The sequence below is a fragment of the Somniosus microcephalus genome, chromosome 22 (genome assembly GCF_052327205.1).
Source record: "Somniosus microcephalus isolate GS21.2 chromosome 22, FLI_Smic_1.0, whole genome shotgun sequence".
Taxonomy (NCBI): domain Eukaryota; kingdom Metazoa; phylum Chordata; class Chondrichthyes; order Squaliformes; family Somniosidae; genus Somniosus; species Somniosus microcephalus.
This window is the reverse complement of record NC_141008.1, coordinates 51,362,988-51,389,051: the sequence shown is the minus strand read 5'-3', so window position 1 is coordinate 51,389,051 and position 26,064 is coordinate 51,362,988. Positions and strand designations below refer to the sequence as shown.

General features: G+C 41.1%; 1 protein-coding gene across 2 annotated transcripts in view; it reads left to right on the top strand.

Moving 5' to 3' along the window:
• med13a (mediator complex subunit 13a) overlaps window positions 1-26,064 on the top strand; it is a 140,196-nt gene that overhangs the window by 2,028 nt on the left and 112,104 nt on the right. For both annotated transcript variants that reach the window (XR_015073247.1, XM_085964700.1), the window contains exon 2: window positions 9,995-10,229. Coding sequence is in view for 1 of the 2 variants with exons in the window: in XM_085964700.1 (XP_085820826.1) it covers window positions 9,995-10,229 (235 nt within the window). In the remaining variant the exon portion in view is untranslated. The remainder of the gene's footprint in view (window positions 1-9,994; window positions 10,230-26,064) is intronic.

Here is a 26,064-nt window from a genome sequence, read left to right as displayed (position 1 = left end):
GCCAGAAAAGTATAATTGGCTTTTAATTTATCCCATTTTCATTCTTTTCTGCCCCCCCCCCCCACCCCCCCCCATTTCAAATCCTTTTGAGGAACTCTCATTGCTGTGACTCTTCCTCTAACTGAGATAGCACGAATAATCTGAGCTGCAGACTTCATGACTGCTGTAGTTTTTGTTCGTGTCTGGCAAGAGATATGATCAAATGGAGTGAGAACAAAATTAGTTCTTCCTCCTGTTCTGTTCTTCTCACCTCTTTCCCCCCCCCCCCCCCCCCCCCCCCCCCCCCCCAAAACATATGAGAACATTTCCTCAGTTTAGTGTTTCATCTTGCAGTTTGGTGGAAAAATATTACCAAATGCAGAAGGCAGATTCAAGCAAGCAGTTAAACTGACCCTTGAACCTGTGATCTTCTGGTTGGGATGTGGGTGCTTTTGTTTTTATTTCCTGTATTGGTTTGCCGCAAGGTCCTGACTAAATCAATGAATAATATTTTGAAGATCTACTGTTCGCTTGGAGAAAGATTGTTTCCCGAAGTGCCAGTATATTTTAGAATAGTAATAACTAGTTATTTAATCTAGAGTAGATGTTTAGAACAGTCTTGTTTTCAAGATTTATGGTTGTGTAGTGTTACAGCCAGTTTTTAAAAATAAAAATATGTTATTGTAATGTTTGCTCCCCTTTGTTAATTTTCTTTTCCTAATGGCACTGCCGGTGCAGACTCAGTGGGCCGAATGGTCGCCTCTGTGCTGTACTATTTTATGATTCCACAACTCTTGGATGCTGGTACCCTTTTGTTATTTCACCCAAGTATCCATTCTTCACCTACATGTAGACGGTGAAGGCTGGCAGTCTGGGGGGGGACATCACAGCCAAGCCCAACCCTATCTTAACACTCGTAGAATTTCCTGGAAGGGTTAATAGATGGCAATCAAGAGTGCAAATCATGACTTTTTCCCCCCCCCCCCCTTCCTAGTCCAGTATCACCAAGTCCAATTTTTAGCAGTGTCTTGGCTGATATCAACACAGACCAAGAATTTAACGTTCTGATCTGTATCGTTTAGCACCACATTGAGGTGGTGACTTTGCCCAATAGGCCATTAGGGGAGCAGCGTCTTAAGCGGAGATGAGTGCTTGTCCACCATTCTACCTGGCTGTTCTACATTGTATGCTGTCTTGTTAACTGAAGAGTAGTCTTTCAGTAATTGATCTTTCAGTAGTATCAGTTTGAGACTCACTTTTGGAATGAAATCTGTGAAGAACGTCATGCTTCACGATATTGCTGTGCTTTTCTCTATGGCATAACAATGCTATATTCTTTAGGAGGAATACAGCTTGCTATAAATAAATCCATGGATGCACATACTTTCTGACCAGAGACTTGCCAGATCTGATCTTGTGGTTGGGCTGCTCTGTGATGTCACTGATGAAATATCTTGGAGTGACTCCATTGAAAACAATTGATTTCAGACTTGGAAGCTGATCTAGAGCCACTCAAGTCCAGGAAAACCTAGCTACTAACTGGGTGCATATCCAGCCAGTGGCTTGGGTTCCTGGGGTTGGCAGCACTGCATTGGCTCTCTGGCTAGTCCGAGGTTGTGGGCGACCCCTTCTCTTTCTTTCTCCCCCCCCCCCCCCCCCCCCCCCCCCCCCTCCTCCTCCTCCCCTGCCTCCTCCTCTTGGTTTCAGTGGAGCCACTCTGGGATCCATGGGACTGCTGCCCAGTAGTGAGAAGATCTAACCAGGCAGGTCTCTGTTCTGGTTTAAAAAGAAATTGAATTGGGGGGGGGGGGAATTCAGTATAAAGTGGGTTGAGTTACTTGGAAAAATAGTGCTCCCCTTCGACTTTCTTTTCCGTTAACAAAACAATGATAGAGTGCGCATACAGAATTTGGAACAAAATAAACTGATGCCTGTCTTTTCAGACCTGCCATTCTGTCTTTGGGATTTACTGTGTATGGTTATTATCCTTGATCTTAAGGCCTGGCCTCTATCTAATCCTATTCTCTGCCGATGTGCTTGTGTATGCTTCAGGGTTATTGTTTAGCAATCCAGAATGAGAATCCTTGTTATTGCCTTCCCTGCCCCCCCAGGCCTTGGATGCCGAGGCCAATTATGCCCCCTCATTAGAAAGATCTTGATTCATATGGCTGTTACTTGCTGGCCCATTGGGGAAACTTAGTGTAATGTACTTTGATTAAACTCCCATTTCCCCCCCACCCCCCCCCCCCCCCCCCAAAAAAAAACTCTCTTTGAATTTGGTGCCATTTGCTGGGGCTTGGGTATGCAGTTGTTTGCAGCTCCTGTACGCTATGAGCTTAGGCAGTGACTATTGATAAACTGTTTGATACTGGGAGCATCATAGCCAAGCCCGATTCTGTCCTCGCCCACCTCGTGTCAACACATGCACTTTCCATATGGTTGCTGGTTAGTGTTGTGTAATGGGAACCCTGTTTTGTTTTTTCCACTTGGAGGCACCAAGACCAATTGTAATACCTCTATTGCTGCAGTGGCTGAGATTAGCTCACTTGGCACAGAGCAGGGATCTAACCTAGCCTGTATGCAGGTGCTTTCTCTTTGAATTTGAACATTACATCCTGTTTTGAGACACATTCATGATTTCACCACCTGTGTCGGAACTGGTCTTGCGATGTTCTGGGCTCAGTTGTTACTATGGAGACCCAAAGAATGGGAGGACTGGCTCTGTGTTTAACATTACTGAAACTGGTGGCCTTCTCATGAGAAAGAACTTGCATGTTCCACAACACTATACATCCCAAAAGCACTACAGTCAATGAATTACTTTTGAAGTGTAGTCACTGTTTTGTAGTTAAATGCGGCAGCAAGGTCTCATAAATGGCATTGAGATGAATGACCAGTTGACCTGTTTGTGCTGGTGTTGATTAGAACACCGGAGCCCTCCCTTTATCTTCAAATAGTGCCATGGGAGATTTTGCATCCACCCGAACAGGCAGACAGGGCCTCAGTTGTGTGAAAGACAACACCTCTGACAATGCAGCACTCCCTCAGCATTGCACTGGAGTGTCAGCCTAGATTATGTGCTCACTGGAGTGGGACTTGACCCCGACCTTCTGATTCAGAGGCGAGAGTGCTACCAACTCACCCATGGTTGACTCCTAAATTTGGCATTTCTTTAACCTGTGGTGTTTACACTATGGAGTGCATCCAACAGAGGCAGATGTATCCTGTTTTGTACTCCTGTAATGTAAGGGCAACTTATGATGCACCATGTCATAAGTAGATTTGCACATTGAGCCATCATGAGAGCTATTCAGATCATTTAAATGTGGCTGAGTCCCATGGTGATCCATAGTCCTGTGACATCAATGTGCAGAGGAATAGTTTTGAGGTGAGCTGGCTGCAAATTTGAGTGCAGAGGATACAATGTGCAGCAGACGGTGTGTATATTTTAATAATAGTAAGGAACTTAATGAGTGCTTCTAATGGAATTATTGCAGCAGCAAAGTTAGTTTGAGGGATGCAAGGTATTTTGGCTGGCTTTAGAAGTTAACTGGTTCTCTCTGAATCAAGATACAAATATCTCTACAAGCACAGCAATGGATGGTGCATAATCTCAAGAATTAACATGATTTCCTTTCTTTTAATGTGGCTACAATGCTATGCGTTTGAGATTTTAAAAAAAGACAAAGTAATGATGGGGCAATCTCTGCTAACAGTTGTAGAATGCAGAGATTACATGTTGGAATTTGGGCTAAATGACATGAATTGGCACCAGTAAAGGTGAACATTACTGGGACAGGGGTTGTATTTTCTGAGCGTTTCATGTCTCTTGCATATTCTCTCTTCCTTTCCTTCACTGCCCAAATAAATCTTGGTCTTGCACAAAATAAAACTTAGCCTCTCTTTCTCCACTAGTTGGTTTAATCTGTGCCCTGTGCTTCCCTGCGGGACTGGCTGAGTAACACTATTTGAATGGGGTGGGATGGGATTCTTCATGCCAGAGTGAAGTGCTGCTGTTTCAGTGGCGATGCAAGTTATTTCCCCAAAGGCAGCCATAACACCTATTCGTATCTTTCACTTGTCTTTGTCCCCAGTTCCACTGGAATGCTTGCAGTACTCGCATGACCTAAAGGATCAGCTGTTCATGTCTGTGGAGAGGGTGCTAGTTATCAATTTTAAAGTAAGGACTTTCCTTACCACTTGAAAGTTTTGGAACTTCTCTTTTTTGACCTAATGTGGGGGGGGGGGGGTGGGAAATACTCTGCACTGAAAATACTTCCTTTCCCTCTTCATGCAAATTTTTAAAAAAATGAACAAATACAGCAAAAGACCAGTTTATTTGGGAGGGTAAAATTTACAAGTTTGTGTATTGTCCTCTTATACACAAACCACTTGCATTTATACAGCACCTTTAACATTGAAAACATCCCTAAGTGCTGCAGAGGTGTGTGATCAGCTGAACCAAAGGAGGAGATATTAGACAGGGTGGCCAAAAGCTTTGTCGACTAGGTGGGTTTTTAAAAAGGGATGAAGGTTTGGACATGAGATGTTTCTGTTAACCTGTAGTTTGAAGCTTCAATTTGGATTAGCTAATTATTGTTTGGATTCAAATGTTATTTAAAAAAAAAAAAAAAAAATGTTGTTTAAATTAGTGTTTTGTATATTCCTGAAAGGACTTGCTACTATGTTTCCCTGTTGTCTGTTTGTTTCATTATTTCTGTAATAGCTTGAAAAAGTTTTGTATTAAAATAACTGGCCTAAAAAGTATTGCAGTTATTAAAAAAAACTATACAGGTTTTGGCCATGCTTCATATTAGAACAATGTAATATCCTGTAGAACCATTACTGTATTTGCTAACTTCCAGTATAAATTACTACAGCAAGATTAATAATTCAATATATTACAAATCTAAATTGAATAACTTCATATTCTTAAACAAGAAATTTAAATCTTACAGAATTTCACAGGGGTTTGCATAAGTTTAGAAGTTTCTCTTCCCTCCCTTATTCCCCCCCGGCCATAAAAAAAAATCTTATTCCCTATTTTACCATACTGGCCAAAGAAGCAGGTAGGTGACCCACATCGATGCCTTTTGAGAATTGTCGGTTTAATAAGGTGGATGTTAGGAAATAAGTGTGGCATGGTACAATTCTTGTATTTTTGTTTCTTTTGCCTCCCAGTAGAGTGCTGATTTTAATAAGTGGCTGAGATCAGGAACCTGCGCCTTGAGGAATTGCAGGCATTGAACAGCCCCACCACTCGGTGGCATAGAGCGTTATGGGGCCACTTGCTATGGTATCCAAATGTTAAGTTTGTGTGAAATGATTATTTCAGGAACAGTGAGAGCAGCAGCTGTTGGGATGTTGAGACGGGCCACAGTGATTGAGTTAATGCGGTGTCTGTTGGAGAATAGATTGTGCATGAGGCAGGTGGCTGTTCTTGAGACTTACTGTAGCCAGATCATGGTGATGGGAGAGTGTTTGAAGTCACATATCCATGAAGGGAGAATAAGTTTGTACAGACAAGCGGGTACTGTATAAATGCAACACCTGAAGATAAAACTCACTGCAGATGGGTTTGTCAGCTTTTTTTCTGTATCTAGATGAATGATGAATTCCAGACCTATTGATGCAGACAGAATTTCTTGAAGGTACTGTTTCTGTTTCAATTTAAATTGCTTTTACGTAGTTAGAACATCATGGAAGCCTTTACATGTTCGAACCACATGACACACAACCCATGTGAGTAAGCTTCTGGGAGGAAATCCAAGTTTGTGGCAAACTTGTACTTGCCTGCTAGTTTTCAGGCTAAACTACATTAATTGGTTCTGTAGTTCCTTTTTTAATGGTGATTTCCATCATTTTAGTTTTGTAGTGGAATTCTCATCACTGTTTTCGAATGATTTGTGTGTGGTCCAAATGTTTTGTCTATATTGTCGGTGTGCAATAGTTATGATAAATGTTAGTATATTTTCAGTTGAAGTAAGGGGACTGAGAGCTGACTAATGCCTTGTACTTCAATTTGTTGGAGGTCCCCAATACCTAGATAAAATTTGGGTCTAAGGTGGTCTTTTGAACAGGGCTTCTCTGTGAACTGCTGCTTTTCATGTAACATTGATTGAGAGCAGATATGCTGGGGTGGCAGCTGGTGGGGGTGGGAAGTGGGAGACAGGAGCACCTTCTGTGAATTTGCTTTACAATGTGAGGTTTGATGTTTGTAGTCTGAGCTGGGTTTGGGTGTGAAATAATCCTACACACACACATTAGTCTGATTCGCCTATGAGATGATGGATGTTGAGATCTGTATTGTGTTGCAGATGTGCTCAAGGGGATTGCCGCCCAAAGTCATGCCAGGACATTCATTGCGTGCGTTACTATGTGAAATGAACGGAGAAGCCCTGTTTGCGAACAAAGTTTAAAAACCGTGCTTTTTAAAAAAAAAAAAGAAACTTGAATATATTTCCATGAAATTTATTTTTTTTGGAATTTGAGGGTGTGTGCTTTATTAGCTGGTGATGATTGAACTTGTTCCGAGTGTCGGTTTTTATGATGTGTTGATGGCTGTATCCCCATCCAATAGGATTGAGGGTACTAAAATCTACTTTTAAATTTTTTTTAATAGTCCTAACCAGTTCTATGCTTGAACAATGGGCATAGTTTTAATGTAGATGTCAGCCTTGGCTCAGTCAGTAGCACTCTTGCCTCCTGAGTCAGAAGGTCCTGGGTTCAAGACCTCCACTCCAGAGACTTGAGCGCATAACCTTGGCTCATACTACAGTGCAGTTCTGAGGGAGTGTTGCACTGTTGGATGAGACAGTAAACCAATGCCCCATCTATCCTCTCGAGTGGACGTAAAAGATCCCATGGCACTATTTGCAGAGCAGGGGAGTATGAACAGTTGTTCAGTTTTTTAAATGTAATACATTTATCTCTCGTACATAGTGCATTTATCCCGCAACCAACATCACTAAAACAGATTATCTGGTCTTTTATTGCATTGCTGTTTGGGGACCTGGTGTGCAAATTAAACATGTTCCCCTACTTACCACAGTGACTACACTCCAAAAATACTTCATTGGCTGTGAAGTGCTTTGGGATGTCGTGAAAGCTGCTATATAAATACACAAGTTTATAAAAAAAAAAAAAAAAGAATTGGCGGTTGTCTTGTCTATTCTACACTTGTCTAGAGATCAGATATTTTTGCATGGCCACTCTCCATGTAAGTGCAGAATTTGATATAAGTGAATGTGTACTTGTGGGCCAATACAGTCATGTTTAATCCGTATGGTTAGTAGATGGGTGAGAAGGGAAAGTGACCATGCATTTGCCACACTGCCTGTAACTGAGTGTGATGTTAACAAGCTCTACTAAATGGTTTTCTAGTGGGGCAATTTATTTTAAAAAAAGATTCTGCATCTTTATCTGAACCCTCTGCGATCATCTTTTTATTAGGAGTTACCAGGCGTTGAAACAGTTTGTTTTCAGTATTCTTTTCAAATTTGTGGTGGTTGAGAAAACATTCAGTCTACTTCAGAAATTTGTGTAGATTTCTGCTCCTAATACAAAAAACAAATAACTAGCTGAGTTCTTTTATGAGTAAGCAGCCTTCAAACGGGAAACTGTGACTAAGATATTGTAGTCTTTAATGTGTTGACTTGCAAAACAACATAACATTTTAGCAGTGACTTCCTGTTTTCAAACTTTATCTGAAGCCCTTGCATAGAAGAAAGCGTACCTAACCGTCTATATTTATATACTGCTGGATTTCGACCAGAGTGTAAAGTCATTCATAATATAGTCTGGCGCAGCACCCTGTAGTTGAACATCATCCCAGCATACCAGTGTAGTTGTACACTGACATTGAGTTCTCTGCAGTTTTTCTGGCTGTACAAATGCATTCCAAAGCAGTTAGAAAAGTTAGTATTAAACCTGCTGTGCCATAAATATCTGTAGTAAAAGTATTACTTCGGCAAGGAGACTGGTCCAGAGTACTTAGTGGATTTTTCTCTTTTTAAAGTTTAGCAGGAGTAAGCCTCTTGAAGTTGTAACATGGGATAATTTCTTTCAACTGTTTTTCTTCAACTCCCCCCTAAAAGTATTGATTCCCTTACGAGGATACAATTCCACAGGTACTGGCCACTCTCTAGGAATCCTGAGGGATATTTTGACTATTTAAAAACTCACTGTGGGAAATTTTTCAATACTATGAAATTTGGGGGGTGGAAAGAAGTTCTGTACTTTTCAGGCTTTGTTGCCATGTGTCAACCAAGCATCGAAGGCCTTTTTTGTGAGAGGAGAGGTTTGTAGTTGGTACTGAATAGAGTGAGTAGCCTGTCATTGAGCTTTGAAACGGAATATTCAGCTTTTGCATATAACTGAACCTCTAGCAATTAATTTACTTTAACTAAAATTATTGGTAGCGAACTGTGTATGCAATCTCAAATGAAACTTTTTATGTCTTGTAAATATGGGCCATAATTGGGTTTTTAATTTTATGACCAAAACATTGTCATGTATGCAACCATTTAATGTTGCAGGGCTCAAAATTAAGGCCACAGTAGGAAGAATAACTGACCAGTTGCCAATAAAAGCTTTTAAATGCCTGTACATAAAGACATACTGAATCCATTTTTAAGTAGTTTTATTACATTATAATGTACAAGGAACTTCTTGCACGTGGGAGCATGTACAATGTAGTAAGCATGTGTTGGTGTTGGAATGTGTTCACTGGTGTTATACTATTGTTACTGATCCACTGTTGAATCAGCTGGTCCCAGTTGAGTCAACCAGTACTAATTCTGAAGCCTGTGAACAGTACAACTTCTAGTTAATGTTGCAAGGAGCAAATTGTACTTTTGAATGTACCACCTTATGACCCTGAGTCTATGCACTGAAGTCAGTACAGTGTTTCCTGTGTGCTGTTATTAATTGAATTACTTGAACAACTTTTTTCCCCCATCTCTTTTTCACTTTCCCTCCTCCTCCCCTCCATCCATTAACGTCATAATGCAACATTGTGGAGATGCTCCTTTTTCAGAAAAGGAAGAAAGACTTGCATTTATATAGCGCCTTTCACGACCACCGGACATCCCAAAGCGCTTTACAGCCAATGAAATAGTTTTGAAGTGTAACTACTGTTGTAATGTAGGAAATGTGGCAGCCAATTTGCGCACAGCAAGCTCCCACAAACAGCAGTGCGATAATGACCAAATAATCTGTGTGTGATGTTGGTTGAGGAATAAATATTGACCAGGACACCGGGGATAACTCCCCTGCTCTTCTTCGAAATAGTACCACGGGATCTTTTACGTCCACCTGAGAGAGCAGACGGGGTCTCGGTTTAACGTCTCATTCGAAAGACGGCACCTCCAACAGTGCAGCACTCCCTCAGCACTGCACTGGAGTGTCAGCCTAGATTTTTGTGCTCAATCCTCTGGAGTGGGACTTGAACCCACAACCTTCCGACTCAAGCGAGGATGCTACCAACTGAGCCACTGGCTGACACAAAATAAAATCAACTGTGATGGAAGAAATTGAATAACAATAGTTGAGTACCTGGATGTTTTTGAATTTTTTATATATGGATTTCCAGTTTGGATATCTTGCAATCTTTGATCCTGTGTTGTACTCTAACATTTTTGTATTCTCTTCCCATGGAGCCCATTTCAGTTGGGTAAGGTATGGTGTCCTGGATCACTGATTGTTCCTGTAGCTGTGCTTGATGTATTCTGTGGTAGTTTAATGGATATAAGTCAAAAATTACAAATGATGTTTTTCTGCCCTGGAGATGGTGACCTGGCTGAGAATTGCTGAAACTTGTCTTAAGTGGTTTGCACGACTGGCAGTCCTGGGACTTGAACTTGTGGCCTCCTGGCTGCTAATCAAATGTGCTGAAATTTTGAAAACCTCTTTACACTGGATTATCCATTTGTTTCCTATTACAACCCAAACGGCTCTGGGCAGTTGATTCTTTAATAGTAGATTAACCTTTTTGTTTTTCTGTTTTTCCCCCTAGGCTGATCTGCCTGGAATTAAATGGCGACGTTATTCGTGGCAAGGTCCTGTAGGGACACCCCTCGTCATCCCGGTGGCTGAAGACGATGCCATCCTCTGCAGCTTTAGCCGCTGCTTGAAGGCTAATGTACTTTGTGTGTGGCGAAGGGATATGATACCGGGCCACCGAGAGCTTTGGATTTTCTGGTGGGGCGAAGTGCCAAATTTTGCTGACCTCATTCACCATGAACTCAAAGGTGAGAAAAAGAATGGATCTAAAGTTCAGCCTTTTTAAATTTAAAAAAAAAAAAAACCATGTTTATTATGATCTATCAACACCCTGATCAAATAATCTGGCAAGACTCTCCATGAAGGCTCATCTATAAAATAATGGCCACTTGGGTGAGGTCCACAGAGTGATTGGCGCTGTATCCCAGCAAAGGATTGGTGAGGGGCGGGTGGGCAAGGTGGGGCTGGGGCAGAAACGAAAGCTACTTGCTGCCTTTTTTTGTTTTCAAACTATTGACGACGCCTATGGCGAATTGTCAGTGACATTTGCCCGATAAAGGTGGCTGCCCAGGATACACGGGGATGGTTTAAGTGGTGGGGACTGTAACAGGATAAACGTGCAGAATTTATTTTCTCTGTCTCTCAAAATAGTGAAGCTTATTTCCCCTTTCCTAAAGGACTCGCTTGAAAGTAACCAAATAATTTGGCAAGTAGACTTAAAGCACCTGCCTTGACTCTCAGTACTCAATGCCTCAAATTTTAAAATTCTTGTACTCCTGTTTAAATCCTTTCATAGCCTTGACCCCTCTCAATCTCTGTAACCCCCTCCAGCCTGCGCGCGCCCCCCCCCCCCCCCCCCCCAACCCCAAAATCGCATTTGAACTCTGCATTCCTCTGGCCTTGCATGCATTCTCACTCCCTCCCCCATCATTGGTGGCTGTGACTTGTCAATTAGGTGTCGTGCTCTTTTAAGGCCCTTCTTAAAACCCACTGCTTTTGGTTATCCTGCCTAATATTGCTGCCTTTTGGTTTTTTATATATTACACCTTGATTTATTTCTATGCTAAAGGTGCTGTTTAAATGCAAGTTGTCAGAACTATTTTCACTAGTGAGCCACATTATCTATTGGAACAAAACTAGTCCCATTACTCCATGCAGAGATGAGGTTAATATGTTTCTAGTTTTTGTGGTGTTCAGTGTATGGAAGGAAATGGCTGTCTAGTAGCTTTAACTCCATAGCAGTGGTCTGTGAGCAAGAAATATTTTGTATCTTCTAAGGGACGAGTGTGAAGTAGAGGAAGGATTCGTAGACTGATTAACAGTCTGGCAGGCTGCGACTGATGGCTGTAAGCTTTTATATCAGCCGATAGGGTGGTTAGTTACATATGATGCTAGGGTGGTTAGTCATATATGACGAGAGGGTTTTCTTTGCCCTCATAACTTGTATGTGGGGGGGGGGGGGGGGTGCAGGCACCCACATCTACCGGATGAGCATATTCTGCTGGATGTTGACCCAGAATTCAGAGCTGGAGCACTGGTCTCTGCTTGCTGGGACTATCTGGAGTAGGGTTTGAATCCTGCACCTTCTGACCGAGTCAGAATGCTAAGGTTCACTGAGATTATAGCTACTTTCCTTATTAGTTAATTCATTGATTTGCTTATTGATACTTTATATAAACACACATGTAATCATCATTAGCTCGCAAAGTAACCAGCTTGGCAAAAAGACTGATTTTGGGGGAGAAAAACACTGATCAGCTTGACATTTTATCACAGTAGACTATAGCTGAACAAAACACAAGGAAAGGGCATGAAGTCACAGACCTTGGAGTGCTAAGGTTCACTCCATATTTTTCAGTGAGATTGTGCATTACTGAGATGTGTTAATTTCCTTGTCTAATGGAATCAATCAAACTACCTGTTGTTCAAATTCAAATAGGCTTGGTTAATTGTTTAGTATTCTGAACATCTGATTTACTGGAATAATGTTGTGCAGAAAGAGTACTAGAGATGTTAGCATTTCTTTACTAGGGGGTCTTGTTGGTCCATTGTCCTTATATCTCCATACTGAACTTCAGCAACATTCCCTAATGACCATACTTCAAGTAAAATCTGTTGCTTCTTTCCCTGATAGTAGCTGGCATTTACAGAATAGGATTTGGGTATCCAATTGTTTGCAATTTTGAATCTAAAAGTAGGTTCTCTACTAAAGAGAAAATACTGGGGTAGGTTTGGTTGGGGAGGTTGGAAGATGCAGGAGATTTGTAGCCAATCAGTTAGCACCTATAAGCGGACAGTTTATGGTGTTTTGGGTGTGTACCTTTCATCAGGGGTTCTGATGACTGGTAGACGCCCAAAATGTCTCTTTTATTTCTCTTTACAGATGCTGAATGACTGATGTATTTTTCTGCTTTTGTGTTTAGAATTTGCAGTCCTTTTCCCTCCAGTTCCCTACTAGTAGGTTAAGCTGTTACAAAGTATAGATTAATTCCTGTTACAACTCTGTGTTACCACCTGCAGGCAGCATGGATCTTGCCAAGTTCTCTTATTTCTACCTCCTTAACTGTGTTTCAAAACTTTTTAATGTGTTAATCATTTTATAAGCAATTCCTGGTAGGTTAGAGATCTGATCCAGGAACTCTTCCCTAACTGTCTGTGCTTGAAATGCATGCTGACTATAAAGCCTCCACCACTGCCCTGGTTAAGATCTACTCCATAGCATTAAACCTGGGATCTTCAAAGTCTACTACAAAGTACTACATCATTTGATGCATTTTCCCCAGGCCTGTGTAGAATCTCCAAGAGAGCATCTCTTTTTGAAAGCTTTAGATACACTCTGCATCTCCTTTTTAAAAAAATATAGTTTAAAATAAGTGTGTGTGTGTGTGTGTGTGTGTGTGTGTGTGTGTGTGTGTGTGTGTGTGTGTGTGTGTGTGTGTGTGTGTGTGTGTGTGTGTGTGTGTGTGTGTGTGTGTGTGTGTGTGTGTGTGTGTGTGTGTGTGTCAAACTGTGATGGAGTTGAATTAGCACAGACAGCTGAAGTGTTGTTATGTTAATGATTTCATTTCTGTTCAGAGATTGACTTCCAACAGTGTGAAAGATCTAAATTAGGATTGTTATAGTGTCCTCTAAGACAGTACAATGCCATCAGAGCTCACCACCTGAAAGTAAGAAATTGTTAGGTTGAAGTAAAAGAATGTAAATGGCTTTTTAAGCAGGATGCTGTTGGTGGTCACTTTTTTTGGAGTGCCAGTTTTTACATTTGGTCTGTAGTTGTAATCTTTTGCTTATATTGATTAACCCTGATTAATTCATCTTGGTTGCAATATGCAAGTTCATTTGTGACTAGACATCTTGGGGCTGCTTGTTATGTGTTCACTTAATAAATAAAATGAATCACTTAACAATTTCAACTTAATGATTTCCTTGAGGAATCCTTAATTTCGAAGGTGGTGCTATAAGAAGTGAGGGGGCAGAATGTTTTTAAATGGAACTTGTGCTGTACGAGCAAGTCCTCAGTTCAGAGCCATTGTTAATTAAGCAAGGCTTACATTTTTTATGTCCCATTAATGCACTAATAAACCACCATTGCTTTTGTTTTTGAAAACTCCTGTGCATTTCTTTAATATTTTTATAATTTATACACTTGCTTTCTTGAAAGCTTGAACTTATGTCCCCCGTGGTGGCTTGCAGCATTGTGTGCTAGGCCATGGTCCTTCATCTATAAAAAGAAAAGAAAGACAACTTGCATTTCTATAGCGCCTTTCAGGACATTCAAAGCGGTTTACAGCCAATGAAGTACTTTTGAAGTGTAGTCACTGTTGTAATGTGGGAAACATGGCAGCCAGTTTGTGCACAGCAAGCTCCCACAAACAGCAATGTGATAATGACCAGATAATCTATTTGTGATGTTGATTGAGGGATAAATATTGACCAGGACACTGGGGATAACTCCCCCGCTCTTCTTCAATTATAGTGCCATGGGATCTTTTATGTCCATCTGAGAGCAGACAGGGCCTCGGTTTAACATTTTATCCAAAAGATGGCATCCTCCGCACTGCACTGGAGTTTCAGCCTAGATTTTGGTCTTCGGGTCTCTGGAGTGGGACTTGAACCCACAGCCTTCTGACTCTGGGGTGAGGGGGCTACCAACTGAGCCACTGGCTGACACTGAGTTCTTGACTTGAGTAGCTCAGTCGTGGGGCGGTGGTGAGTGGAACCCAGGCCCTGCTTGAAGGGATGGAAGATCTGGGAGTGAAAATGCTGCCCAGGCCACTTATAAACCCCTTCTAGTGGCTGGTTTTAGACTGGCATTAGCAGAGGTCTGGGAGCAGATCACCTACCTATCTACCCTCTTGGCAGCAGTTGGTGCAAGTAGTGGTGGGGGTAAGATTTGTGTACAAAGGAGACTTAACCTGAGCACACAGAAATCTTCCAACATGGACATGGTGAAACATACGGAGCAAGCCAATAGTTTCATTTCTTGATGTAAAACTTAAATTTTTCAGTACAGATGCTGCTGGCATCATCAGTTAATTGAAGTACTGAATACAGCAGATGCAGTAATTCTTCATTATAATGGCCTTGTGGTATACCAAAACTGTTGCTTGAAAGCAGATTTGTGTACATAATGATCAAAAAAGGTGGCAATATCAAGTCTTGGTTAACTAAAGAAGATGTCGGCTCTCTGCAGGATGTTTTAATCTATTTCCTTTGTACAGTACCGTGTAAATGCAGCCACTGCTATAGCATTCCTCTAGTTTTGGCCCAAATGCTTCATGCTTAGTGGCACAATAGTAAATAGAATATTGATTGACATTTTTACAGGTATGTAAAAAGGACAGAATTTGTTAAATACTCGAACCAGAAGAATTAACTGGTTAACACTGAGGCAAGTTCTGGAATAATTGAGCAGTGAGGTTTGGGGGCGAGGGTGGGGGTCTGGGAAGATTGGGACGTACTTGGGATCAGGGAGCACTGGGAGTAATCTCTGGGTGAGCATTGAGAGGGGTCCTAGGACCAGGAAAAGTGGGGAGGAGGAGTAGTTCTGCTTAATCAGGACTGGGAAGAGGAATTCAGTGAATTGGCTTGGAGTGTCTTGCAGTATTGGGTTGTTGCTGTGATCTGGCAGTGTTGGAGAAGAGTGGGTTCTAGCAGCCTTGTAGGGTAGGGAACCCAGGAGAATGAACCCAAATTGCTCTCTTGGCTCCTTTTCAGATCCTCATTAGCCTCCTCCCCTTACCTGCCTGCACAAGTGATGTTGTGTTTACCCCACCCCCCATTTCTGTCTTTCCCATTGCCAGTGGTTTCTGTCTTTACATTGCTGCCTTAAAGCATTTATGGGTAAATTTCCTGCTTCTGTAAATGTCAAGAGTGCGTATCGGGGAATTGAGCACCTACATACAGCCCATGATTTTCCATCCTTTGAAATGAATGGACCCAAAATGATGGGCTGTGGAAATTAATTTCCCTGACATGTGCCAAGAGCATAAGACTGGAAAATTTACCCCTTGGCTCAATAATAGTGAGTTTACTGATTTATGCTGTCTTCAAATAAAATAAATTTCCATAAACCAGCAAATTACCTTATGCTCAATTTTCTTTACAGTTGCCATATTTTAATATTAAAAATCCCTAAAGCCTCAAAAATGGTTCATACTAGAAATGTTTGTAACTGAATTTTCTACAGAAATGAATTGGCAAGTGATGCGTGTATACTTATGGTTTTCACAGCATAATTGATCATTGTAAAAGTCCCAGAACACCATTTAATAAAGCTGAAATGTGACTTTTTTGGTGGTCCTGATGTTCTCTCCACAGAATATCTACTAGTGTTCTAAAAAGGATATTAACAGTTTGTGAACTCATGCTGTTGTTCATAAGTATTGCATTCTAAGTATCTTGCTGTGCCTTAATGCTTTTATATATTTAAGCTGTAAATAAATCGTGACTGATTTTAGCCTGTTGACACTGGTCTGATATTTTCTGCCTTCCTGTGTTATCTGCAGTTGGATAATTGTTAATCTTAGTTGTACTATCACACACGTGACATAAGGCTGAAGGTTTTGCACCACAAGATAAATTCTAACGCTGAGTTCCCTATTGTTGGGAACACAAGACAGTAATAGTAGGTTGAGGTGGGGCAGTGAAGAGAGCCTGAACTGCAACAGAAGGGTCTTTGAGAAATCTGAAGAATTTTGATAGTAACAAGTGTGGGAGCAAGTGTATATAAATTATTCCAATTTAATTATTCTGATTTTAAAAATGAGTGCTTTTTATGGGCCAAATTTATACAGTAGAAATTATAATGAAATTTGTTGAACAGAAATGAGTGCCCCCTGTCCGAGTTGAGTGTGCATTTCCGACTGTTAAATGCTTCAATGAAACCCTACGAATAGCACTAAAAATTAGTGATTAAAATGTGTTTCTTTTTCCTCGTACTTTTGGACCTTTTTTATTCGACCTGTGGACCAGCTTGTTGGTAGACTGCAATTTCAAAGCTCAATTTGGCTAAAGCTTGTTCTTTCCACGTTGGATTCTTCTATGGTTTTTCCAGAGCTCTGACTCACAATTTCAGCTAGGCAAGCTAAATCATCCCCTATCCCAACCATTCTCCTGTTTGTACAGGCTCCCTAACTATATAGTGGCCCACCAGCAAGTTCTGCCTGTCATGGAGGGCGTCTGTTTATCTGTCCTAACTGCAACTAAAGGTTAATCAAAACATCAACACTAAAAAGTATCCAGAATCTTTCATAACAAAAAACACTGGAAAAACTCAGCAGGCCAGGCAACATCTGTGGAGAGAGAAACGGTTAACGTTTCAGGTTGAAGACCCTTCGTCAGGACTGAGAAAAAAGCAGGAAATGAAACAGATTAAGAAGCAAGTTTGGGGGCTGGGAAATGGGGGAGGGGATGAAAGAACAAAAAGGAAGGACTGGGAGAGGTGAAGAGACATTGAGATATTCAAGGCGAGACGAGATGGTAATAGGACAAGTAAAGAGACAAAGGATGGCTCTAGATGAAGTGTGAAATGCGCTGGCAGAATGAAAGACCGCTGCCATGTGGGAGAGAAAAAAAAAGGGAAAGGCACAAACCAAAAGTGAGGATAAAAAATATGATAGAGGCTGAGGTTATGATCTGAAATTGTTGAACTCTATATTGAGTCCGGAAGGCTGTAAAGTGCCTAATCGGAAGATAAGGTGCTGTTCCTCGAGCTTACGCTGAGCTTCCGTGGAACAATGCAAGAGGCCAAGGACGGTGAGGTCTGAGTGGGAATGCAGCGGTGAATTGAATTGACAGGCGACCGGAAGCTCGGGGTCACCCTGACGGACTGAACGGAGGTGTTCCGCAAAACGGTCACCCAATCTGCGTTTGGTCTCTCCAATGTAGAGACTGCATCGTGAGCAGTGAATACAGTATACTAGATTGCAAGAAGTACAAGTAAATCACTGTTTCACCTGTAAGGGGTGTTTGGGGCCCTGGGCAGGGGGGAGGTAAAAGGGCAGGTGTTGCATCTCCTGCGCTTACACGGGAAGATGCCTGGCGAAGGGTTGCTGGGGGTGATAGAGGAGTGGACTAGGGTGTCTCGGAGGGAGCGGTCCCTACGGAATGCTGAAAGGGGAGGGGAAGATTTGTTTGGAGATGGCGGAGGATGATCCGTTGAATGTGGAGGCTGGTGGGGTGAAAGGTGAGGACAAAGGGAACCCTATCGTGGTTCCGGGAGGGGCAGGGGTGAGGGCAGAAGTGCGGGAGACAGAACGGACGCGGTTGAGGGCCGCGTCAACCATGGTAGAGGGGAATCCTCGGTTGAGGAAAAAGGAAGACATGTCGGAAGCACTGGTGTGGAAGGTGGCACCTTCGGAGCAGATGTTGCGGAGACGGAGAAACTGGGAGAATGGAATAGAGTCCTTACAGGAGGCGGGGTGGGAGGAAGTGTAGTCCAGGCAGCTGTGGGAGTCAGTGGGCTTGTAGTGAATGGTCAATAACCTATCCCCAGAGATGGAGACGGAGAAGTCGAGGAAGGGAAGAGTCGGAGGTGGACCAAGTGAAGGTGAGGGAAGGGTGGAAATTGGAGGCAAAGTGAATGAAATTGTCTAGTTCAAGGCGAGAGCAGGAAACGGCACCGATAGTCATCAATGTACCGGAAAAAGAGGTGAGGGAGTGGACCCGAGTAGGACTGGAACAAAGAATATTTCCTCTTGTGTAGCCATGTACAGCATGAACTTGATGCAAGAACACCCTATTTAGTTAGGACGTATGAAACTGAGCACCAGTTGATAGTGAAGTTTCAAAAATGTGTAACTTTGTTAAATGAATACTCAACCTGGATTCTAACCCTAAACCCCTTTTTTATTTATTTCTTCCCCCCCCCGCCCAAAAGAATGTCTGCTGTCGGATAGTAAACAAATGGATTAATAAAAATATTCTCAGTACTATGCATTTTCCTGGGATTAGTTGGTTCCAGATTGACTTCTATGCTGGTCTGAAGTACCTGGTTCCTGTCGAGATTAATGGAACTACTTTTGAGATGCTCCATGTTATTGATCTTGCCAGAATGGCTGTGGCGTGATGGTGGCTTGGAGTGGGGGGGGACATTGTCTCCAGGATGGTAATGTGGCAAAGCCACCAAGAGACTCTTGCAGTATAATGTATATAATTGCCTTTAACAGGGGTTTGTTACCTTTAAATGTTTGCTCTGTATAAATAGCGTGGGTTCGGTAAAATGTCGATCCAGCGCGATGATGTCATCACGCAGGTCACGTGACGTTCCCAACGGCGGGAAATGTGATGACGTCAGAGGGGAGAGGCGTGTCCTTTCAGTCCTCGTGGAACCAAGTATAGCACAGACCTGTTTAGAGTTTCTCCTGCGTTTTTGTTTGTAACTTTTACCAGTGCATTAAACCACGTTTGGTTAACTGCTAGTTTCAATCTCAGTACTTCGTTAGGAGTACAGTAACAACATTTTTCTGGCTTTTTTTATTAGCCCAGATGTTTTTCTGAAGTTGCATTTTGAGGTACATTTTTGAGGCAGTGTAGAAGGAGTTTCATTGTATCTTGGGTGTGCTATATTTTATATGTGAAATATGATGTTGACACAACTATAACTAAAATTAGAAAAACATTACTGATACACTTCCACTTCATTGTCGATTGACAGCACATTGAGTGAGCTGATGTTTGTTTTTGGAACTTGCTTACACATGATCTGCATTTCCTTGTTTTTCAGTTGACGCTTGCACTAATTAATATTTCTATCAGTGCATGTGATTCATTCATGCAGCTAATATAATGGATGAGGGCCTTGTGTGGCACAGTCTGCTTCCTGTTCAGACATGCATTCACTTAGCCAAACATGATTCTTAGCTATGTGTAAAATTCCAATTTAGTGTATAGAAGATTTGAGCATTTTGTGGGAAAGCTAGATATGAATGACTAAGCTAGATTTGTATGCATCTGCAGTGTTGTCACTTAGTGATGTGTAATGGTTGTGAATTTCTTTTGTATTTTGCCAACTTAATTTGAGAAACATCCCAGCAGTGCAACTATAGATTTGATGTCTCAAACTTTTTGTCTGGAGAGACTATTTTGAATTTGTAGTACTAACTAAAGTAGTGGTGAAAGTATTATATTAAAAAAACCCACTTAACAGACTTTAATGTTGTATCAATATAGTTTTTAATTATAGAATATTGGTACCAATATATAAGCCAATTACCAATACCAAAATGAAATACATTTGGGTACAAAGATTTGATTTTTTTAAAAAATGTGGGCAATCTGCTCCCAGATCAGTCAGGGGAAAAAAATGCAATGTATCATTTTAAGTACTTTTGCATTACTGCTGGGACTGCAGGAGAGCTGTGTTCAAGTGGAGGTCTGTGACCTCGAGTGCTGCTCTCCTATTTACAGCATCTGTGAGATGCCAGCCCCTGTTGGTCAGTCAAATTCCAACTGTAGCCCTTGAACCCATAAAATGGTGAGTCTCAGGCAGTGATGCAGGTGTGAAATTTGACTTGTTTTATATTTGTCGTGTAAAATTGATAGTTGTATTACTGTGCTGCTGACTCCAACTTCACACTTGTTACAGAAGTGCCTTTTAAACTCGCTGTTTACTAGCGTGCAATGCTAGCTGAACATCTGTTAATAGCACTTTGGATTGCTAGCTGTTCCAACTGTGATAAGCCTTGTGTCTTGTAAAGCCACACAAGATTATCTTTATTGTATTTGGTGGTCTTGGGGAAAACCAAAGGACACTTTAAAACAATAAAATGTTTTCACTGCCAACTTTCAAAAGGTTTTAAAAATGTGTTTCCAGATGCCAACATTTTTTTGATTTGGAAGCGATCTCCACCATAATTCAAGCTGTCTTTTTTAATCTTAATAACTGCAATGCTTGTCGCAACATTTAAACAATTAAGTACCTTGCTTCATGTTGCCAGGTCTCCAGTTTTAATGTGGAAAATGAACACACCTGATGCACAGCTGATTATTTATTTAGGGTTGCATTTCAACCATTGTATCCATTTTGGGTTTTATGTAAAATGGAGGATTGAATAAATTTTGGGGGGGGGGGGCGGTGGTGGTAGAGGAGATTATGTGAAATGCACATACAATTCAACTATTAAATCTTCTAAGCATAATAAATTGTAATGTGTTGACTGCATCTTTCTCTGTAAATCCATGTGTGAAAAGCACCACTTACTGAGCTCGGGTCAGGAAACATTCATTAATTAGTAATGTGCAGTCGGGTAATGCTACCAGACTATTACTTTGGGGAGTAGAGGGATGATTTTTGCTCTACTTAATGACCTCTGCTGTAAGCATCCTTCTGTGCATTATAAACACTGTGCTGGTCAAAAGAAATTAATCAGTGGATTTAATGGGTAAGTATTACTGTAATTACTGCATATATAAACTTTTCACTGGGCAGTATTCAAATCTAATATTGGTTGTATTTTGGCAGCTTGGGCAGCTGGGTTGTTGAACAATTGACTCAAAGGTTTGAACTTTGATTCCCAGTGTTGGCTACAATTGAGTTTAGCTGGTTGGGTGTGTTTCTTCAACGCTAATTGTTGTCTCTAGATAGAACACCATAGATGTTTCTCGTGAGGTTGGTAGAACCTGATTCTCTGGGGTGCGGAGGCTAATTGGAACATCCCAGCTGAGATTAGCTGACTTCAACTAGGGATTGAACCTGGGATTTTCCTGGTGTGAGTGGCTCAGTTTCTCGCCAGATAAACCTGCTGAACCGCAAAGGACCCTAGCATTGTAAATATCAAATGGAGGACATTTCTTTTCCATTTACAGTACTTGGGAAAATTATGCTTTTATTTACAGTGGCCAAGAGAAGGTGTGGTTTCTGTAGAATAAGTTGCCAGTATCCTCTCCCAAATGCAGTTTTTGGATGAGATGATTCTAGTTGGACAAGCAACAGACAGCTCATCAATGCTCTGCTGCTTGATTTTAGTCAGTTCAACTCCAGTCGTACTTGGGGCTCCTCGAGCTTTGCCTCTTGCCAACTGCCATCTGAAGTCTCTGGTCTTGGGTAACTAAACTGTGCCCCTATGGGGAGAATGTGTGTACTCAATAAACAGAAAAACTCTGCTTCTGTGGATGTCTCGTAGTTTGGTTTGGAGCCGAATAGCACAATTAGCCATAAAATAAGAGAATGTGTTGCCACTATTACCTTTCTGACTAGCATGGACACACGCAGTGTTCCTATCAGATGGTGACTCCACCAGTTACGGGGGTGCAGAACAGCACCAGCAAATTTGTGTCTCTGCAGCTCAATCATATGTGAGCACATGTTCTTGTTCTTGTACTTGGCCTTCAAGTAATGCCTTCCAGCAGCTTTCATTTTGAGCCTCCGGTTCATCATTAGTTGTTTGAATATCTGTATTTATCATCCTGGAAGGACCTATACTGGACAGATTGTGCCAACCTCCTTGATATTGTAGATATTCAGTGTTATGCAACAAGCTTCCTCGTGGCCGACTGCTTAATCAAGGCTTTGTTGTAAGGGGTTTGACAAAAAGTATGCCTGTTGTGAAGCTGCCACTTAAGTCTAAAGCATTTCAGCCGTTCTAAGTAAGCTTGAAATTTTAGCATGCTAATGCTGTAGACTGTTTATATTTAAGTGATTACAGCATTGTGAAGGGGCGAAAAATGTTGGGTAGGGGGGGATTCTTATGGGCATGTAACTTGGAAAATCAAGTGCATGATGGCTAAATGACCTGTGGCTCACAGGAAGAATGGCCACATCGGTGAGGTATTGAGGGCGGCTGGCACTCGTACTGTACCCCAGCAAGGAAGAAAAGAATATTGTTGCCTTTTACGCACAATATTGTCCTTTCCTTCCCTAAACCCGTCTCATATTTTCCTGCCCCTCTGGTAATCTCTGTGCCAAGCACCATGGCTGACACAAGCCTGTAGTCCTAAACTAGCCACTGCAAGAGGCACTTAAGCTGGGGGTTGCCCTTTGTTTGCTCTACCCCAGCTATAACATGGGGAAATAAAGGCAGAGAAACCAACAAATTACTCTCTGCATCAATACTGTTAATATACTTTTTTTCCCCCAAAAAACTCTAGCTTCAACTCCTAGTTTGCCTCTTTTTGAAGGTGCTTATTTTATCCCTCTGCCACACAACATCTTTGACTGAGAGACATATCTCTGCAATTCCATCCTTTGTTGCTGTGAAATGTACGAGGTTGGCCCTGGATGATTCCCTGTTAGAAAAATGTTTGGTCTTTATTTGTGCTTCTCTATGACTGCATGGCTGGATTTGTAACTGGCCATTGAGAATTGCATAATTTATTACTGCTTTTACATTTAAATTTAAATGTTTATAATTTTAAGGAGAAACTCAATGTAATTTGCCTAAGAATACAGATCAACTGTTTTTGTAGTTGAATATAATTTCCATTATAAAATTTTGAAACCCTACTTGTCCTGGTTTTTGAAGTAGTTAACATTTTAAGGATCTTGGTACTTGGGAGCTAAACATGTTGAGGATCAAATATTTAGCTTTTGTTTGGAAAAATTACCACAGAAATGTTAATAATGACAATTAATTACAGAACACAGACCTACCATTAAGGAAAAATGTCTTCATGATGCACTTGGGATTAAATGTAATTTTTATTCTGCAGAATCATATTTCGGTTCTTGAGTTAATGTGCCAACTTGTGTATATTCATATTGAAGAATTAAGAAATATTACACCAGGATGCCAGTTGGATTGATGTGTTGTGTAATAGAAGGACGCAGCTTTGCACCTGCGATTTCTCACATGACATGTTCTAGCTAGGTTGTGGGGAAGGCAGCAAGCGGACGGAGGTCACCCATTTCCTACGAGCACCTGAGTAATCCTGGATTACTCTTCTGGATCTCTTGGCAGCCAGTACAAAGCATCCTTGGCTGAGCTATAGGAACAAGGATTCCTGTTGCTCTTCTGGCCATGGAATGGGGTAGGGCGAGAAGGGGAAAAATACTGGTTTTAAAAAAAAGTCTTGTTTTCCCAATCAAAAACCGATGTTAAGCTGCAAGCTACCATCAAGTCATGAAGTACAGAAATAAATTGAGTTTAATCAAAATTATGCAATGTCTGCCAAGTTTAAAAGGAAGTTTATTTTGGAAGACTGGTAAAATTATTCAGGAAGATTATCCTATTCCCAGCACTTCAAACCTTGTTATGACGTTGTCATGACAGTATTTATAATGTTCATTATAAAGTTGTACTGTGTTTTTAAGTTTGGAATTGTTCTGACTTTATATATGGAACTACTTTGTGCAACTTTCAAAAATTGCTTTTGTTCTATTTGTTGCAGAATGTGTGAAAGAAAAGGTGTAGTTGATGTCATTTTTACTTTTTTGGTCACCGTCTTTACTTTGCAGTATGTTTGACAGCTGTGATGTGCATGATATGATCACTGCTGCTTTCTCCAATTACATTTTGGAGGAGGGAGCAGAACGAAGCACACAAGCAATACTCCATAAAACCCTCATTATCCTTTGCACTCATTGGTACTCATTACTTAATGCCACAAATCTGCATAATGTGCTTAATCCCTGCATGCAACTGCTGTATACCTCCTGATTTGCAGGAATATGAAGTAAATCCACCTTTTCACTACATTTTCTTCAACCAAATTTGACATTTGCCTATTATGTAAATGAAACACTAAACGGGCCCAATGTTGCTCACATGTATTTTGCAGTCTTGTCTCTTTTTTTAAATGTGTTACTGCACCAGCATCTTTGTGGTATCCTCTGCAAATTTTACCAGATTGTTTTATCACCTAACCATGTGCTCTGAATTGCACTAATTACAGATCCCACTGTCAGCAGTGGGCTTGGATGGTTTGAAAATGGTTACTGCTGATTTTTATCTGAAATTTCTGGCAGTCAACCTATCTGAACTCTACAACAACTTGTATTTAACTAGTGCCTTTAACTTAGTAAAACATCCCCAAGTGCTTCACAGGAGCATTATAAAACAAAAATTGGCACAGAGGCACAAGGAGAAATGAGGGCAGATGACCAAAAGCTCGGTCAAAAAAGTAGCTTTTCAGGAGCGTCTTAAAGGAGAAAGAGGAAGAGATACAGATGCAGTGAGGTTTAGGGAGGGAATTGCAGAGCTTGGGGCATTGCCAGCTGAAGGCATAGCCACCAATGGTGGCGTGATTCAAATCGGGGATGCTTAAGAGGCCAGAATTGGAAGAGCGCAGATATAAAGGATAACCTTGGTTTTTGAGCCCTCTTCTATCCATATGTAGGATACGTATCTATATCCCCCTTTTATATAAAAAAAAATCTCTGTTCCTTTGGCTGGTTAAAATATATCCTGCTGTAATTTTTAATGGTCTAAATGTAGAGTGTGCCATATTTAAGCAGTAATTTTATAAAGGGAAAACCATCTTCTTGGAATTCTATTTAAAACTACACACAGTCACATTTACGAACTTCAAACCACTTTTTTAAAGCTGTCCATGTTACTGAATGTGTGAAAATGACATTGCTGATTTGAGAGGGGAGGGGGGGGAAGGAATGATAAAGATTGCAATCAAACCTAGTCTCCATAAACCTTGCGTTTCCTGGGGTCATTATTCAGATTGCTGTGACAAATAGCCAGCCATCTGGTAAACTGCTACAATTAAAATTTGACCTGCAACCTCTTTAAAAATTAGGAAGCATTTTGAAACTAGAAATTTCAGGAAGTGTAATGGTAGGGATGAAATGTATTCCTACAGGGGAGGTACTTTTGGCAATAAGCCTTGGTTATGTTTTGGAAGATGTAATCTATAATTGAAGGATAGGTTGTGTATCTGTGGAAATGTTTAAATGGACAAGTGGTGTATGTGCTTAACCTTGATCCTTTTTGAGAATTGTAATTCCACTTTTGCATCTCCTGCTTTGCAAAAAAAATTCCAAGGGAAATATTTTCTATTGCAAACACTTCCTGAATTCTATTTTAATCACAGTTCAGCAATTAATGTAACCTTTATTGTAGCAAGTGCAGATTATTGATGTGTTGCTAGGATTTCTGTAAAATGTAATGGGGCTGCAAGACTTATTCCATACAATACCCTCTTGAACTATGGAAGATGGGGGGTGTGAAAGAGGGGAAACTTGTGTAAAACTATAGACTGAACCTCCTAATTCTTCAGCAAGCCAAAGAAAATTCTGTGGCAAGAGAATATAGATTCTGCATTCAGCTGCCAGCGATGCACACCCTTTGCCTGGCTGCTCTAGATACAAGACATGTTGCACAGTGCGAGCCCAACACCAAGTAGCCACAGCATGATTCCTACTCTTGAGGGAACCCATCACAAGGAAGTTGTTCCATGAATTTTAGCTGGTTGGCTGGCACACAAGTCACTTCACTTTCCTTGGAGAATTTTTTCCTTTTTTTGTTGCTCCCCCTGTAGCTCAGGTGCTGTGGGTTGTACTTTGTCTCGTGTTAAATGTGCTTGCTGACTACAAACACCTTTTTGAAGTGTTCTTGCAATGCTGACTCTATTTGCTTATTGTAGATTCCAAGAACAGTTGGCAAGTGTACATAGATATATATTTTTTTAAATATT